We start from the raw sequence: 18,407 nt of genomic DNA, 5'->3' as shown, positions 1-18,407 counted from the left end.
ATGGCAGGATTTCCTCTTTCCTAAAGCTGAATACTATTCCATTGTGTATACACACCGTGCTGAGTTTATCCATTCATCTGTCAGTAGACATTTGAGTTGTCTCCATACCTTGATCTCTGTGAATAATGCTGCAATGAACAGGGAGTACAGATATCTCTACAGAAAAAGGATTTTGTTTCCTTCAGATATATAACCAGAAGTGGGATTGGCTCTATTCCTAGAACCAACCAGTTTCTATTGATTCTATTTCTGTTGGTTCATACAGTGGGTCTATTTTTAGTTTCTTGCAGAATCTCCACAGTGTTTTCCATAGCGGCTGTACAAGTTTAGATTCCTTTGTGCGTACAATCAGGGCACAAGGGTTCCATTTTCTCTTGCTAGCATTTGTTATCTCTTGTCTAGGGTGTCCCTGGTGGCTCAGTGGTACAAGAACCTATAGCGCAGAAGATGCAGGTTCAATCCCTGGGTCCGGAAGACCCCCTGGAGGAGAAAAGGGCAACCCACTCCAGCATTTTTGCCTGGGCAATCCCATGGACTGAGGAGCCTGGCAGCTACAGTCCATGGGATTGCAAAGAGTTAGACCCAATTTAGCAGCTAAACAACAATAGCAATCTTTTCATGATTGCCATTCTAACAAGTGTGAGATAATTACTCACTGCAGTTTGGATTTCCGTTTCCCTGCTGATTAATAATGCTGAGTGTCTTTTCACATGCCTTTTGACCATCTGTATATCTTCTTTGGGAAAATGCTTATTCAGGTCTTTTGCCCACTTCCTAATTGAGTTTTTCTGGTTTTGTTTTGTTTTCGCTGTGAGTTGAATGAGTTCCTGGTATATTTTGGACATGAAATGCTTATCAGATATGTTAGTTGTTAATGTTAGTCACTCAGTTGTGTCTGACTCTTTGCAACCCCGTGGACTGTAACCCACCAGGCTCCTCTGTCTCTGGGATTTCCAGGCAAGAATACTGTAGTGGGTAGCCATTCCCTTCTCCAAATGAGATTTGCGAATATTTTCTCCCATCTGTTAGTTGCCTTTGCATCTTGTTGTTAGCTTCCTTTGCTGTGCAGAAGCCTTTTCGTTTGTTGCACTCCCAGCTGAATTCGGCGTATTTCACTCAGTGTGATGTGTGTAAGGTTTGGCCATGTTGTAGCCTATGTCAGCATTGTCTTCCTTTTTAAGGCTGAATAATAATCTGTGTGTGTGTGTATAACCACATTTTTTTGTTTATCCATTCACTCATAAATGGACATTTAGATTGCTTCCACCTTTTGGCTATTTTGAATAATGCTGCTAAGAACATGAGTGTACAAATATCTGTTTGAATCCCTGCTTTGAAGCCTTTTGGACATACCCAGAAGTGGAACTGCTGGATTGCATGGTAATTCTATTTTTAACACTTTGGGGACTTCCATACTCTTTGCCATAACAGTTGTACCCCTTTACACTCCCAGCAGCAGTGCAGGGGTTCCACTTTCTCTGTGTCTTCACCAACACTTGTTATTGTTTTATATATGTGTGTGTGTGTATGCTATGCTATGCTAAGTCACTTCAGTCGTGTCCGACTCTGTGTGACCCCATAGACGGCAGCCCACCAGGCTCCCCCGTCCCTGGGATTCTCCAGGCAAGAACACTGGAGTGGATTGCCATTTCCTTCTCCAATGCATGAAAGTGAAAAGTGAAAGTGAAGTCATTCAGTCGTGTCCGACTCTTAGCGACCCCATGGACTGCAGCCTAATAGGCTCCTCCGTCCATGGGATTTTCCAAGCAAGAGTACTGGAGTGGGGTGCCATTGCCTTCTCCGGTGTGTGTGTATACACATATATAAAATTGTCATCCTACTGAATATGAATTGATATGTCATTGTAGTTTTGATTTGCATTTCCCTAGTGATTTGGATGTGATAATTTGACACTGTGAATATGTCAGTTCTCCTTAATTACACCATTTGATAAAATTCCAATCTGAATTATTAATTCACACTCTTAAGGCATAATGAAAGCACAAATGAACAGTGAAACAGAATAGATCAGAGAGCCAGAAATGCTCTCATGCATATGAAAAAAGTCTCTCTGACTAGCTAATCAACATTTCTGGTTAATCATTCTGTCTAACTTCACAGATAGTCAATAACAGAAAAGGAAACAGCAATGGAATACTACTTTATACCCACGAGACTGGCAAAGATTGTAGAACCCGAAAGTACCCAGGAATGGCAATGATATAGAGAAACAGGAGCCATCAGGCACTACTGAAGGAAGGACAAACTGACTTCTGTGATCATTCTTGAACAAGGCTTTGCAGAATGCAGTGAAATTACATACGTGTGTGTCTGACGACCCACTAGTCTCACTCCAAGGAATACACTCCTGTGAGGACTTGTGCGTATGTTCAAAAGAGAACATGTCTGGAAATGTTCATCATGCTGGTGTTTGAGGCAATTGTGAGCTGGAGTTGGAGTATCCATCACTAGGGAAATGGAAGGGTTGAACAAGGTGAGTCTATGGTTGGAACACTGTACAGCAATTAAAAGCAGAGAACCAGATATGTTTTTTTAAAGGTTTAGTGATGTATTGGAAGGCCTGTGTGTAAATTGCATCTTTCTTCTTTAGAACTATTTCCTGGAAGCCTCTCCCATGCACTCCCACTTGTAGCTCTTTGGCTCAGCATGGCCTGTGAGGCCTCCCTTAGCTGCAAGGGAGCCTGGAACACCCAGTATTTGACATTTCCATCCTTTATAGGAGGCAAGGGAGGAAGGAACTCTGATTGGTCTTTGGGCATAGCATCTGCCGTGCATTCTGCTATACTCATATTTTAACCTGAGAATCTTATCAAAAGACAGATGCTGATACAGTAAGTCTGGGATGGGGCCTAAGATGGTACAGTTCTAAGTGCTCCCAGATGGTGCTGAGGCTGCTGGTTCCTGGACCTTGGGTAGCAAGGTTCTTGAAGGTCTCCTGCTGCTTTTGAGAGTTTCGCAGGCCTGGATGTCATCACTGAGTTCAGCAGGTGATGGAATGCAGTGGCTAGTCTTGGGACTCGGTTCATGGAGGTCAATCAAGAGAGAATATGCCTCATTGTTTTGGTTACTGTTGGGCAATAAAAAGCCACCCCAAATTCAGTAGTCAAAAGCAACCCCACACTTTCCTTATGCTCACCAATTCTGTGGGTGATGACTTCCAGTAGGGAACAGTGGGGAGGGCTTGTCTCGGCTCCTTGGTGTCCACTGGAATGCTGAGATGGGAGTGATTTGATAGCTGGGCTCACACTATCCCAAGACTCGCTTACTCTCGCATCTGGCCCCTTGCTGAGGAGACTGGAGGGCTAGGGCTGCCGACCAGAGAGCCTGCGGGTGGCCTCTCCATGTAGCTGGGCTTCCACCCAGCATGGCAGCCGCTGGGCAGCAGAGCTGCTGCAATGGCAGCTGTGTCTTTGACCTAGCCCCGGAAGCCACACATTGTCCTTTCTGCCACATTCTGTCGGTTACAAGTGAATCACAAGCTCACCTAGATTCAAGGCAAGAATTAGACTCCATCTTTTGATAGGGGAATGGAGCGATCTAGAAGAGCAGGTGGAATAGGAGATACTATTGTGATCATCTTTGGAAAACCCCACCTACCAAACATTTTAAACACCCCCCTTCATGATTAAGATATGTTTGCAAAACCCAACCCCTTTTCTTTTTCAAGTGTTTATTTATTTTAAATGTATTTCTTTTTAGTTGCAGCATAATGGCTTTACAATATTGTGTTGTTCTGCCAGACAAAAATTTTATTTATTTTTGGCTGCACCGGGTTTTTGTTGCTGAGTGCGGGCTTTCTCCAATTGCAGCGAGTGGGAGCTATTCTCTAGCTGCAGTGAGTAGGCTTCTCACTGCGGTGGCCCCTCTCGTTGCAGAGGCCAGGCAGTAGGGTGTGGACTTCAGTAGTTGTGGTGCACAGGCTAAACTGTCTTTGACATGTGGAAACTTCCCAGACCACGGATCAAACCCATGGTCCGCTGCATTGACAGGCAGATTCTTAACCACGGGACCACCAAGGAAGTCCACAACCCCTTTCAACACGTTAAAGCTGTCATTTCATTAGAGTTTTAAATCTTGCTCAGGGAACCAGGGGTGAAGATGATGGATTCTCACTGAATCTTTTCAAATGTATCATCCTGAGAATGTCTTAGTTCTCCTCTTGAAGGCTTACACAAGACGTTTGTATCCTTGATGACTGTTCTTCATTACAGGGCAAGGACTCTGTCTGGAAAGCATTTCTGTGCTGAGTACCTGTCAGCTTGAGTCAGCCTTTACTGAAAGAGGGTAATCAGACACCGTGGGCACAAACAGCTTGCCTGTCTGTACCTGTCCAGGTGATCTCTTCCATCTGGTGAGCAGTTTCATCATTGCCCCGGTTCCCCGCGGGTCCAGCAGTTTGTATGCTCCTACATCACTTCCTGCTGCAGCCCTGATCCCCTCCTTCGACCCCATCACAACGTCTTAATCTCTCTTCTTCCAGTCCCAGGCTAGTAAGTCTAGTTGATGGTAAGGTTAGCTTCATTTCTTAGTTGTGATAGACGTGCCAGGTTACATAAGCTACTAACACTGAGAGAGACTTCTTGTTATTCAGTGACTAAGTTGGGTCTGACTCTTTGTGACCCATGGACTGCAGCACTCCAGGTTTCCTTGTCCTTTGCTGTCTAATGGAGTCAGCTCAAACTCACATCCACTGAGTCGGGGATGCCATCCAGCCATCTCATCCTCTGTTGGCCCCTTTTCCTCCTGCCTTCACTCTTTCCCAGGATCAGGGTCTTTTCCAGTGAGTTGGCTCTTTGCATCAGGTGGCCAAAGTATTGGAGCTTCAGCATCAGTCCTCCCAATGATAGAATGCTGGAGTGTTGATTTCAATATTCAGGGTCGATTTCCTTTAGGATTGGCTAGTTGATATCCTTGCTATCCAAGGAGCTAGAGAAGAGAGAGACTAGGTGAAGGTTATACAAGAACTCTCTGTACCATCTTTGCAACTTTTCTGCAAGTCTACAATTATTCCAAAAGTGCAAATGTGTGCACCTGTATTTGTTGTTGTTCATTCGCTTCTCTTTGCGCTCATATATACTTGTGCATAAAAATACACAGACATATGTGAAATTAAGCACATATGTTCTGTTTCATTATTTTTTTAAAGCAATCATTTAAATGATATGGTCATTATTAAAAAGGTTTTAATGTCCATAGTCACCCTGTTTGGCTAACATCGTAGATCTGAATGTGCTGGGTTGTAAGTGGCTGATGAATGAGCGATGTATGGGGTTATTCCTACTTCCTTATTTAATAACTGGATTCGTATGGGCTTCTTAAGCCTGAGTGACCCATGCTTTGTTGCCAGGACTATCCCAGTGACCCCTAGCAAGACCCCTGTCCCAATTCGTCTATCAGAGAAAAATGAATCTATTTCTGGAGCTATCACTCCTTATTATCTCTAATTGGGTCTGGCGGCTGGAGACAAGCCTCATTATTTTTAATTGGGACCCATCGTTCTAGAACAAAGCGCCACCCACTTGCATGCAGATCATGCCTGGATATTTGCTTGCCAGTTCAAAGTGAAATTGCATTGTGGGATTTCCAGGAAATCACACTATTTTTATCCCTTTGTTTCACCTAGCTTTAGAGTTGTCATCTTGGGTTGTTAAACCAAAAATAATCACTGGATTGGGACGGTCTCTGTGTATGTCAAAGTGTTGTTTGTTTGTTTGTTTAATGTAGTACAAGTTTTTCTTTCAAAATTAATGAATATTTTAAAACTGGACATAATTTGACAGACTGCTCACTTAAGTGTCATCTAAATATTGCTTTGGGCATGGTCTTAGGCCACGGATAGATTTTCCTGGTTGAAAGGGCCCCCATTTTTTGTTTATTATTCTAATTTACTATGAAATAATCCTTCACCTATCATACACTTCAGTGTTTCTTCATTATTATTCCTATATTGTTAAACCGTCCGTCAGTCGGTATCTGAGGTAGGAAATCCATTTTAGAAAATTTGCAGGAAAATCTGTCTCCTGTTGATTTTTAGAGCTTTCAGCTATCCCAGCTGTCGTATCTTAATGATTCAAGATGGCAGATAATACCTTTTATAATATTTTAACAATCCAACATGGCAAATAATTCCTTCTTGAGCTCAGTTGACTTCAGAAGGCCTTGAGGACGAGTTTCCATGGGAGGCAGAAGTTCTGAGTGGCAGCCTGGGTCATCTCTCTTGAGAGAGTGCATGCCCATGCCGGGTGGGAATCTCTGAAATCCCCAGACATCTGGCCCAACATCCAGACACAAAGTCTGGGCCCTCCTCAGAGCCAAGAGCTTCTTGGGGAAAAGGCAGACCACCCTGGAAGAAAAATTGTTAGAAGTTCTATGTGCTTCGGCTCCTCAGGAGAACGTTCTACATCTTTTAGAAAAAAGAGTCAGGATAGAATTTCACGCGATGGGAATGGATGGACATGGCAGGGGTCATTTCCTTCAGTCCCCCTGCAATGACTTCTCCCTTCTGCTCTCGAGTGTAGAGTGTAGCTTCCGTTTCAAAGCTGAAGATATGTTGCTTTTGTTCAATAGTATAGCTCTGCTGAAACTCTGTTCCTACTGAACACCAGTTCCCCATCGCCTCCCCCAGCCCCTGGACCCACCATTCTTCAGGGACAACAAGTGTATTTTATCACTTCTAGCAGTTTGGGTATCTAATTGTCAAAACACAGCTCCTAGTACATTTAAATGTGTCCATTTCATTTCATTGAATGCACATTTTAACACAAAAGAAAAGAAAGGAACTCATAACGAAGCTTGAGCTCTAAGATATGACGCACTTGCTAGAATATTCAGGGGGAAGCATACTGAAGTTTGCAATTTTTTTTAAAGGTACCACCAAACACCCCCAAGACCTGAGTTCGATTCCCGGATTGGTAAGATCCCCTGGAGAAGGGAATGGCTACCTACTCCAGTATTCTTGCCTGGAGAATTCCATGAACAGAGAAGCCTGGCAGGCTATAGTCCATGGGGTTACAAAAAGTTGGATATGACTGAGCGACTACCGAACACCCCAAATGGATTTGTGGATAGCTACATGATGAAACAGAGTGAAGTGTCAGGGGGTGAACCCGGGTAGTGTGTATGTGGGTAGTCACTGTGCCGTTCTGCCAATTGCTGTGTTTTTGAAACAAAACATTTTCATATTTGGAGGAAAAACTATTAAAAAAAAAAAAAAAAAGCTGTAGTTCTATAGCAGACACACAACTTAACCTGATAAGGATTTTCTGCCACCCTCTGGTGTTTGAAACTTCTTCTGAAATCTTTTGTCATCCAGGAGACATGTCAGAATCAGCACTATGTCCTTTGATGGCAGATTCACCATATAAAGTACAGGGATTTGTCATAGATCTTCCTGAGTTTTTGTTCTGTGGACACTCAATGAATATTTACTGATGAAGAAAATGAAGTAACTGCGGACTGGCAGTTAATGTCTATGAGTATAGGCACTGTTTGCCCTCAGCGTATGTAGAACCTGTTAGTGAAAGTCACTCAGTCATGTCTGACTCTTTGCGGCCCCATGGACTGTACAGTTCACGAATTCTCCAGGCCGGAACACTGGACTGGGTAGCCTTTCCCTTCTCCAGGGGATCTTCCCAATCCAGGGATCGAACCCAGGTCTCCCGCATTGCAGGCAGATTCTTTACCAGCTGAGCCACCAGGGAAGCCCTTAGAACATGTTGATGACTGCAAAATCAGCTCCCATGTGTCTGTTGACTGGGGAAAATTGCCCCCTTGCAAGACAGAAAAAACATAACCCACGGTCTCTAATTTATGGGAAAACACTTTGCTCAAATCATGATAAAACTATTTTTTTGGTTTTTGTTTTTTATGGAGGAAAAAGAAAAAAGTGGCTTTATTTCTTAGCCAAGTGAAGGGGAAACACGGTAGGCTGGAGCCTCAAGAACTGTGCCCCTGATAAAAATTATTCATTGAAAACATTCCCTGGACCTTAATCTGCTGGTTTTGGTCCTAGCACTTCTCAATTCCGGGAGCTGGTGATGGACAGGGAGGCCTGGTGTGCTGCAATTCATGGGGTTCCAAAGAGTCAGACACGACTGAGCGACTGAACTGACTGAACTGAACTTCTCAATTCACTTAAAAAAAAACTGGCTATTCTAGGTCTTAGTTGTGAAATGTGGGATCTAGTTTTCTGATCAGGGATCAAACCTGGGCCCCCTGCATTGGGAGCATGGTGTCGTAGACAGTAGACCAGCAGGGAAGTCCCTCAGTTCACTTTTTAGAAGATTATATATGAGGTGTTTGGCCATATTTCTCCCTGAAAAGTCCTATTCACCATTCCCCCAAAAAGCTAGATAGAAGGGATGCCAGGCTTGCTGCCCCCATACGAGAGCCCCAGGGTCTGATTCCCCAACAGAGGTCACTCCCAGGTTAGTGTGTATTTTACATCTTTTCAACTTCATTTTCATAGCATGTTTGAAAAATCAGTCATGATAATTACATGACTCTTAAAAGATCATTTCAAGCTGTTACTAACCCAAGTTGCTATGATATTTTTGCTTAATCATGCTTCATAAAGCAAACATTTTGAAGAAAATGTGGAATATAGAAGAACCAGGTGCTATAGCTGACTTTCTGGCTTTGTGACTTTGGGCAAGTTATTTATCTCCTCTGTGCCTTGTTTCAGGAACAATAACAGGATCTATCTCACAGGTTATTGTAGGGAATAAACCTACCAGACACATAACCATACTGGAATTCTCTAATGCTTTTTTTCTGTTTGCTTCTGATTTTTTTTTTTTTTAATCAATGAACTTTGAATATCAGCAGGTCTGGAACTAGGGTGAGGCAAAGGTGTAAAATTAAATGACTGCCAAAAATGTCAATAGTCAACATAAATAATATTTTTAAAAAATCAAAATTAATGCAAAAAATCCAATGATGAATAAAACAGCAAAAATGTAAATAAAGACAGGATCAGTATCTCTGACATACCGTATTTCCCACACAGTATGACTAGGTTCTTTATTGGCCATATTCTTGCTGTTGCTATTGAGTTGCTAAGTCATGTCTGACTTTTTGCAGCCCCGTGGACTGCAGCACGCCTGGCTTCCCTGTCCATAACCAACTCCCAGACTTTGCTCAAAACCATGTCCATTGAGTCGGTGATGCCATCCAACCATCTCATCCTCTGTCGTCCCCTTCTCCTCCTGCCCTCAATCTTTCCTAGCATCAGGATCGTTTCAAATGAGTCAGTTCTTCATGTCAGGTGGCCAAAGTATTGGAGTTTCAGCTTCAACATCAGTCCCTCCAATGAACACCCAGGACTGATTTCCTTTAGGTTTGACTGGTTGGATCTCCTTGCGATCCAAAGGACTCTCAAGAGTCTTCTCCAACACCACAGTTCAAAAGCATCAATTCTTCTGCACTCAGCTTGCCTTATAGTCCAACTCTCACATCCTATACATGACCACTGGAAAAACCATAGCCTTGACTAGACGGACATTTGTTGGCAAAGTAATGTCTCTGCTTTTGAATATGCTATCTAGGTTGGTCATAACTCTCCTTCCAAGGAGTAAGCGTCTTTTAATTTCATGGCTGCAGTCACCATCTGCAGTGATTTTGGAGCCCAAGAAAATAAAGTCTGTCACTGTTTGCACACAGTGTGACTAGGTTCTTTGTTGGTCATATCCTACTTCCTGATGTTACTCACACCTTAGACTTGGAGAATTTTTAGTCTATAAAGTGGTATTTTGAGGTACTTTTGTGCCTGGTACTGCACTGGATACTGTGAAGGCCAGCAGACAAGCAAGAACATTTGGATAAGAGGTAAGTTTCAGATATAATTTTGCCTGTTGGGAGTGGGTAGGAAGGAGGAGGAATTTTTTGGTTTTTTATTTTGTTTTGCCAACAAAGAAAAGTACAAGGAAAGTTAAATAGTTAAAGCAATTTGGATGTGATATTGTGATTTATAACAAATATATATATTTGTCTTCATCCACGGTTCCTGGCTCACAAATCCTTGGAATTTTCTAAGTGTTATAAGTGATAGAAAGCATATTTTTATGTTAATGAGGTACATTTGGAGATGAACCTGTGGATGGGGCTGGTTGCACCCACCTTCCCTCTCTAGGGACAGAAGAGGGGCTGGTAAGCTGAATATTAAAAAGCAGAGACATTGCTTTGCCAACAAAGTTCCGTCTAGTCAAAGCTATGGTTTTTCCATTGGTCATGTATGGATGTGAGAGACTATATGGGGGTCATGTATGGATGTGAGGACTACAAAGAAAGCTGAGTGCTGAAGAATTGATGCTTTTGTACTGTGGTGTTGGAGAAGACTCTTGAGAGTCCCTTGGATCGCAAGGAGATCCAACCAGTCAAACCTAAAGGAAATCAGTCCTGAATATTCTTTGGAAGAACTGATGCTGAAGCTGAAACTCCAATACTTCAGCCACCTGATGTGAAGAACTGACTCATTTGAAACGATCCTGATGCTGGGAAAGATTGAAGGCAGGAGGAGAAGGGGACAACAGAGGATGTGATGGTTGGATGGCATCACCGACTCAATGGACCTGAATTTAAGTAAGCTTCAGTAGGTGGTGATGGACAGGGAAGCCTGGTGTGCTGCAGTCCATGGGGTTGCAAAGAGTTGGACACAACTGAGCAACTGAACTGAACTGAAGCTGAATCAGTCTCCATTGGCCAATGATTTAATCAATTGTCAACTTAGGGAGAAAAGGTGCAACGTAAAAGCTGTGAGTGGAGTATATTCAGTGTCTTTACTGAATGAAGACTCTAGCCTGGGAGACAGCTTTTCAAAGACTCTGAGAAGCTATTCCAAAGAGGTATAAGGGGACATCAGCATATGTGTGATTTTAGCTAAGGATACTGAACTCAAGCCCATGTCTCAGTGGAAAGTTGCTGCTGGTCACAAGGAATAGATATTTTGATTAATGATTTTAGTGCTTTTCTAAGTATGAAATTCAGGAACATACGAACTTTCTCCTGAAAATATCTAACTGAAGGTGTGTTTTGCCAATTTTCCCAGAGCACAGAATGCCTCATTCCTGATCTCCACCCTGAATTCCTTTCAGGGTGTGTTGAAAGGCAATGACTACAGGGACTGGTGATTTAATTATTGTAGAACTGGGTGGTGAGATTAATTGGCACAATCATGCCTGTGTAGTGAAGCCTTGATAAAAACCCCAAAAGGATCAGGGATCAGAGAACTTCCAGATCGGCAAACACGTGGAGATTTGGAGAGGATGGACGTGGAACGTCACGCTGCCTTCCCACATGCCAGGCCCTTTTATCTGGCTGTTCCCTGAGTTACATTCTTTTATAATGAACCAGTGATCTAGTCCATAATAGGTTTCTCTGAATTCTGTGAGCCACTCTAGCAAGTTAACTGAACCTCTGGTTTATAGCTAGTTGGCTAGAAGTACAGGTAACAGCCTGGACTTGGACTGGCATCAGCACTGGGGGCTGGGGTGGGCAGTCTTATAGGACTGAACCCCTAACCTATGGGATTTGACGTTACCTGTGGGTAGATAGTGTCAGCATGGAGTCGAATCACAGGACACACAACTGGTGTCCCAAGAATTGCTCAAGGTGTATGTAGGGAACTCAATGTATGGAACTGAATTTCATTCCCCATGATGGAATTCAGTGGCCAGAACACTAAAAGGGTATTGAGGAATTTCTTTAGGAATATGACCAATATAATCAGCCTTATAATTATCAGAAACATACTAAAACCAAACCTAGAGTCAAAAGGAAGAATGGTTTTATGTCACTTTTTTCTTTTTCTTCTTAATGTTGAAACTTACAAGAATAAGAACAGTGCAAAGAAGACCCATACACCCTTCACCCAGCTTCCCTTATTGGGAGAAGTTCATACCATTTGCTTTATCCTTGGTGCTCCCTTTACCTCAAAGTCATTTTCTTTTCTTTTTAAATATTTATTTATTCTGCTATGCTGGGTCTTAATTGTAGTATGCAGGATATTCCATATTTGTTGCAGCGTGTGGGAACTCTTGGGTCTTCCCTGGTAGCTCAGCGGGTAAAAAATCTGCCTACAATGTGGGAGACCTGAGTTCGATCCCCAGCTTGGGAAGATCCCGTGGAGAAGGGATAGGCTACCCACTCCAATATTCTGGCCTGGAGAATTCCATGGACTGTATAGTCCATGGGGTCGCAAAGAGTCAGACACGACTGAGTGGTTTTCACTTTTCACTTTCACTTTCATGCAAACTCTTAGTTGCAGCATGTGGGATCTTAGTTCCCTGACCAGTGAGCGAACCTGGGCCCCCTGTGTTGGGAGCACAGAGTCTCAGCCGCTGGCCCACCAGGGAAGTCCTGAAATGACTTCTTTCTATCATCTTTTCCTCTCCAGTGCAGGATTGAATCGAGGGTCAGATTTCGTGTTTAGTTGTCAGGGCTCTTTAGCTTTCTTTAACCTGGAACTTTTTTGCAGCCTTGCCTGGGTTTGGTAACATAGACGTTTAGGAAGAATACAGTCCCTCTCACCCCATTTGATTAATAGAACCTCATTCATCTGGTGTGTTTGGCTGATGTTTCCTGGCGATTTGACTCCAGTTATATGTTCTGTCCACGTTATTGCAGAGGTGATGCTTTCTCAGGGAATCAAATCTGAAGGTTCACAATGTTTGTTTGCTCCTTGCTGATGATGCTAACTTTTGCACCCAGCAGAGGTGCTGGTCTGATTTCTCCACTGTATAATTACTGAGTTGGCCCAAAAGTTCCTTTCCATAACATCTTATGGAAAAACCTGAGTGAACGTTCGGCTTTTGCAAAACAGTTTTCCTCCTTTCTGTCAATATGCAGGCTGTTGGAAGATATTCCGTACCTCATCAAAATTTCCCCCTGGATTCAGGGCCCACCAGGGATTCTAGCTTGACTCCGTGTTTACTAAGATGGCTGTAAAATGCTGGTGCCACACCTTAAATGTAGCCCAAGGGCACCAGAATAGAAAAGAAAAAGAAACGATGAGAGGGTTTTTGCTCTGATTATGCCAGAACCTGCTAAATGAGAACTGGGTACCTTTTCCCAGCATCGGCCACAGTGGTTAAGAATACTGGCTTGCCATGTCTATCTATGTCGCCAACTGTGTGACCTTGACCTTAGCGAGTTACTTGGATTCTCAAATATATATTTTACTACTCTGCAAAATTAGGTTATTCATATTTGACTGAGAAAATTCTTATCAGGCATGATGGTTAATTTTATGTGTCAACTTGCCAGGGCTAAGGGATGCCCAGGTATGTGGTAAATGTAATTCTTGGGTCCGTCTGTTCGAGTGTTCCTAGAAGAGATTAGTATTTGAATTGATTGTTGTTGTTTAGTTGCTAGCTCATGTCTGATTCTTTGAGACCCCATGGACCACCAGGCTCCTCTGTCCATGGGATTCTCCAGGCAAGAACACCGGAGTGGGTTGCCATTTCCTCCTCCAAGGGATCTTCCTGACCCAGGGATCGAACTTGACTCTTCTACATTGGCAGACAGATTCTTTACCACTGAGCCCTCAGTAACGTGGATGGGCATCACCCAATCCTTTGAGGGCCTGGATAGAGTAAAAAAGTGAAAAGGGGACTTCCCAGGTGCTGCTAGTGATAAAGAACCCACCTACCAATGCAGGAGACACAGAGATGTGGATCCGATCCCTGGGTTGGGAAGATCCCTTGGAGGAGAGCATGGTAACCCATTCCTGTATTTTTGCCTAGGAAATCCCATGGACAGAGGAGCCTGGCAGGATACAGTCCATAGAGTCACAAAGAGTTAGACATGACTGAAGTGACTTAGCATGTGCTCATGTAGAGTAAAAAGGTGGAGAGACAGTGAAGTTGAATTTCTGCTGTTGAAGCCACCTAGCCTGTGGTATTTTGTTATGATGGCCCAAGCTGATTGAAGCAATTACTGAGTTTTTAGACACCCTCTTAAATTGTGCACCCATGAGACACTTATCACACCTTAGTCCTGACCCTGCTACACTGAAACCATATGTAACAGTTTGCATCTGCTAACCCCAAACTCTCAATCCTTCCCTCCCCCATTCCCTCCCCCTTGGCAACCAGAAGTCTGTTCTCTGTGCCCTTGAGCCTGTTTCTGTTTCATAGCTATCTGAACATTATAATTTTTTAAATGAGGCACATGTACATTCTATTTACTTCTGAAAATTAATAAAATGAAAATAGAAGAAATCTTGGGATAGCCAGAATCTCTGTATTCTGGATCTTGAAGTCACCCTGTCGCCTTGCTTCCCTGAAGTTGGAGGACGTAAAGTTTTCCAAAGGGAGTCAAGACGGGGTTCCAAGCTGCTGAGCTGGATCAAGTCGAGAGAATTTTTACTTTTTTTCTTTTTTTAAGCGGAGCTCATCTGGGACCTGACGGTGACCTGTCAGGAATGTAAGTGACTAATCAGAGATCAGCAATAGCTGTAACGTAATCTCGAAGGAGGTTCGGTTTCCAGTTCTTATCACTCCCCGGCAGCCCTGTGCGCCCGCAGGTGGGTGGCCATAGGATGCAGTGATAAATTATGAATACTGCTCCGCCCATCGAGGTAGAATCACCTCATACGTTGCTGTCCAGCATCACACGCCGAGGGAGCATACACCACGGGGAAGCAGGCTTTGAATGGCTCAAGTGGAATAATTGCTAACAATCCGGTCTCTTCCAAGCAGGATGGGATCCAAGGTAATGGGACTCGGAGGTGGCAGCCTCTACCTGGAGCCGCTGAAATGCAATAATACCTGGGCTTCTGATAGGCATGGGAAGAGGCTCATGGATAAGATTCTGAAATTGGTGAAAATTTCACCTAATGTGACCCAATTGGATGCCCCCTTTTGCTGGCTGGGGGAGACGTGACCATTGAGGACTGTAGTGGAGGGTGTTACAAATTCCTTTCAACTGGTTCAGAGCAGAACTGTCAATCTGATGTACTGTCATGATGAAATGGTCTATATTCTCAATGTCCAACGAGTTATCAGTTCAATGTTTGCGATGTGGCCAGTGTGACCGAAGAACTAAATTTTAAATTTGACTTTATCCTAAAAGCTACGTGCGGCCAGTGGCTACTGTGTTGAGCAGCCCAGGTAGAGCCTTACATAATAGATAGTGACCTAATAGTGAAGAAAATCATAGGTAATTTTGGCCCTTAGGTGTAAGACTACTTGTAAATTTTCTTTTTTATGTATTGTGTTTACTCTTAGATGTGGTAACATCAAATTATCTCAGGTAAAAATCACCTTCAGAAAACGAAAACTGAACTATTTTCATTGGCCTGTATACCATGAAAAAATTCTCTGGGGGTAGTAGAAGACAGAATTTGAGTGTCAGACCTATTGCCTTTTCCTAGGAATTAATTAAAGGTGTAAGATCTAGAAAGACAATTTTTTCCCCTGGTTCTTTTTTTTTTTTTTTGGTACAACCATCTTATGTATTATCTATTCAAAAAAAATTATTTGTCAAAAGATTATTTCTCCTTCTCTAGACAGCCACAAAGGTTACAGAAATGCTTATATATGAGTTAGAATAATTCAGTAGCTGGCCACAGAGCTCTCCTGCAGTGAAGAAACTCTAGATACAGCCTGTCATCGAGCCATTCAGGCCGTGGTCCATTTCTATAGCACCTAATACTGTCGCCTTGGCAACTGAGAACTCCAAATGGCACAGTCCTTTACCGAAAACGCATTTGAATGCCCAGAGGTCCTAGTTTCGCCTGCCATTCCTGCATTATATCTCAAAATAGGAGCTCTAGGAAGCATGATTCGCTGGGTGAAATAATTTGGTTGATTGGTGGAGAGGAATGTTCAGGGTCCTGCAGAGGAAAGGATACAGGCAGACCGTCCTCAAGCAAGGTCATGTGTGGCCCTTTCTATTGTCGTGACCATGTGAAATTTACATAGAAATTCACACAGATGTATCTACATGTATTGAGTTGGCCAAAAAGCTCATTTGAGCTTTTCCATAACATCTTATAGAGAACCCAAATGAACTTTTTAGCCAACCCATAGTTATATATATATATAAAATAATTTTATATATAAATATATATATTTTTTTTTTTATGAAGGAAGCTTTCCTTCCTTAAATGCTGAATTGATTCTCCGATTCCCTTGGTAAACCACTATTGGAATGGAATACTGCTCCATAATAAAAATTTTTTAAAAAGAGCAAACTATTGATCCATCCAAGTTGTTGGATGGATTTCAAAGGCATCATGCTGAGTGAAAAAAGACGTCAAAAGGTTATATACTGCATGTCTTCATATAATTTTTGAAATGTTATGATTACAGAGATGGAAAACAGACTCCTCATTGCCAGGAATTAGAGAGAGGATGTTTGGTATGACTGTACAGGGTAGCATATCTTTAGGGATAATGGAGCAATTCTGTGTCTAGATTGTCGTGGTTACATACATGTGATAAAATTACACAGAACACACACATGAGTGCATGTAAAAACCCCAAATAAAACCTGAAGATTGTCCCATGTCAATTTTCTAGTACTAAAGTTATTTTACTTTGGGAGGACTTGGGTAAAGGTTACATGGGATATCTCTGTATTATTGTTGTAACTTCTTATGAGTCTATAATTATTTCAAAATGAAAAGTTAAAGCCTTTTTGGAAATATTAGAGATGGAGCCATTTAGAAATGATCTCGGGGGAGCTGGGTTTGATGAGCGAAGCACAGTGAAGCATCACTTGAATAATGATGCTGATGATAACTGAGCACTCACTTCCTGCCACTTGATTGGGCATCATTCGTGTACGGCTATTTCCATATGCTGCTCACTTTATGCAAATCATCTGGTCAGTTGCCGCTTTCCTCCAAGTTAATTGAATTGTAGGGAACTTGGTCAGAAATCAGAAAGCTCTCCCGTCAGATAATAAGGAAGAGACTCATGATTTACATTCATGTTTATAGAGGATGGCTTTCACCATGTTTCAGATAAGTACCTTGCCATGAGTTCAAATATATTTTGTGACTTTATATATTTTCGTGCCTTTGTTGTTGTTGTTGTTCAGTCACTAAGTTGTGTCCAACTCTTTGTGACCCCATGGATTGCAGCATGCCCAGCTCCCCTGTCCTTCACTGTCTCCTGGAGTTTGCTCAAACTCATGTCCATTGAGTCAATGATACCATCCTACCATCTCATCCTCTGTCGTCCCCTTCTCCTCCTGCCCTGTCTTTCCCAGCATCAGGGTCTTTTCCAATGAATTGGCTCTTTGCATCTGGTGGCCAAAGTATTGGAGATTCAGCTTCAGCATCAGTCCTTTCAGTAAATATTCAGGGTTGGTTTCCTTTAGGATGGACTGGTTTGATCTCCTTGCTGTCCAAGGGACTCTCAAGAGTCTTCTCTAACACCGCAGTTCAAAGGCATTAGTTCTTGGCACTCAGCCTTCTTTATGGTCCGACTCTGACGAGGATACATGACTATTAGAAAAACCATAGCTTTGACTAGACAGACCTTTGCTGGCAAAGGGATGTCTCTACTTTTTAATAAGCTGTCTAGGTTTGTCATAGCTTTTCTTCCAAGGAGTAAGGGTCTTTATGACACATCAAAGAGTCGAAATGCAATAGGTAATTTTTAAACTTTTTAAAATATAAGCTTATAAAAAGTTGCAGAAATTGCACAGAGAGGGTCCCCTGGACCATTCATCCAGTGTTGCTCTGTGGTTACGTCTTACATAGTACAATATTTAAACCAGGACAAATGACATTGTATGATGTGCAGGGGTGGTTCTATGCTATTTTATCACATTTGTTGATCCATGGACCAACCATCACAATCAAGCGTATTTATTCTGGGGATTTCCCAGGAGGTCCAGAGGTTAAGACTCTACATTTCCTCCGCAGGGGTTCCTGCAGGTTCCCTGAACTCCACGCAGGTTCCATCCTCGATGGGGGAACATAAGCCGCCTCTTAGATCGCATTTCAAGTAATTTCATTTTGCCCACTAATTTTGGTATGACTTATTTTTTTAATTAATTTATTTTTTAATTGAAGGATAATTGCTTTACAGAATTTTGTTGTTTTCCGTCAAGCCTCAACATTAATCAGCCGTATGTGTATTGTATGACTTATTTTTAAAGCGAAGCTGCATCCAAGCCAGACTGTGTGTTTTCACATCACTACTATGAAAAACTCTTATGGATGCCTTTCCTCCAGTCAACTCCCATTATCTTACCTTTTGACTAACAAAATAAATATTTTATCCTGAAATCTTGAAGAAAAACAATATCAGAGTTTGACAGCAGAAACTTAATGACACTATTTTAAGTAACTTTCTAGTTAACCATTTTTGACTAGAATCAGAGAAAAGTCATCGGAAAGGTTAGCACTGAGTCCAGGTCTGTCGTCTTGTTCC

At 42.5% G+C, this 18,407-nt stretch overlaps 1 protein-coding gene across 1 annotated transcript in view; it reads left to right on the top strand.

Moving 5' to 3' along the window:
• Positions 1 to 18,407, top strand: part of MYO1H (myosin IH) — a 93,418-nt gene that overhangs the window by 10,183 nt on the left and 64,828 nt on the right. The window contains exons 3-4 of the mRNA XM_055550170.1: positions 1,257 to 1,380; positions 2,122 to 2,494. Of these exons, the coding sequence (XP_055406145.1) occupies positions 2,477 to 2,494 (18 nt within the window). The 5' untranslated portion in view covers positions 1,257 to 1,380; positions 2,122 to 2,476. The remainder of the gene's footprint in view (positions 1 to 1,256; positions 1,381 to 2,121; positions 2,495 to 18,407) is intronic.

This window comes from Bubalus kerabau, chromosome 16 (genome assembly GCF_029407905.1).
Source record: "Bubalus kerabau isolate K-KA32 ecotype Philippines breed swamp buffalo chromosome 16, PCC_UOA_SB_1v2, whole genome shotgun sequence".
NCBI lineage: Eukaryota > Metazoa > Chordata > Mammalia > Artiodactyla > Bovidae > Bubalus > Bubalus kerabau.
Note: the sequence above shows the minus strand (reverse complement) of the source record. Positions and strands in the feature narration are given on the sequence as shown.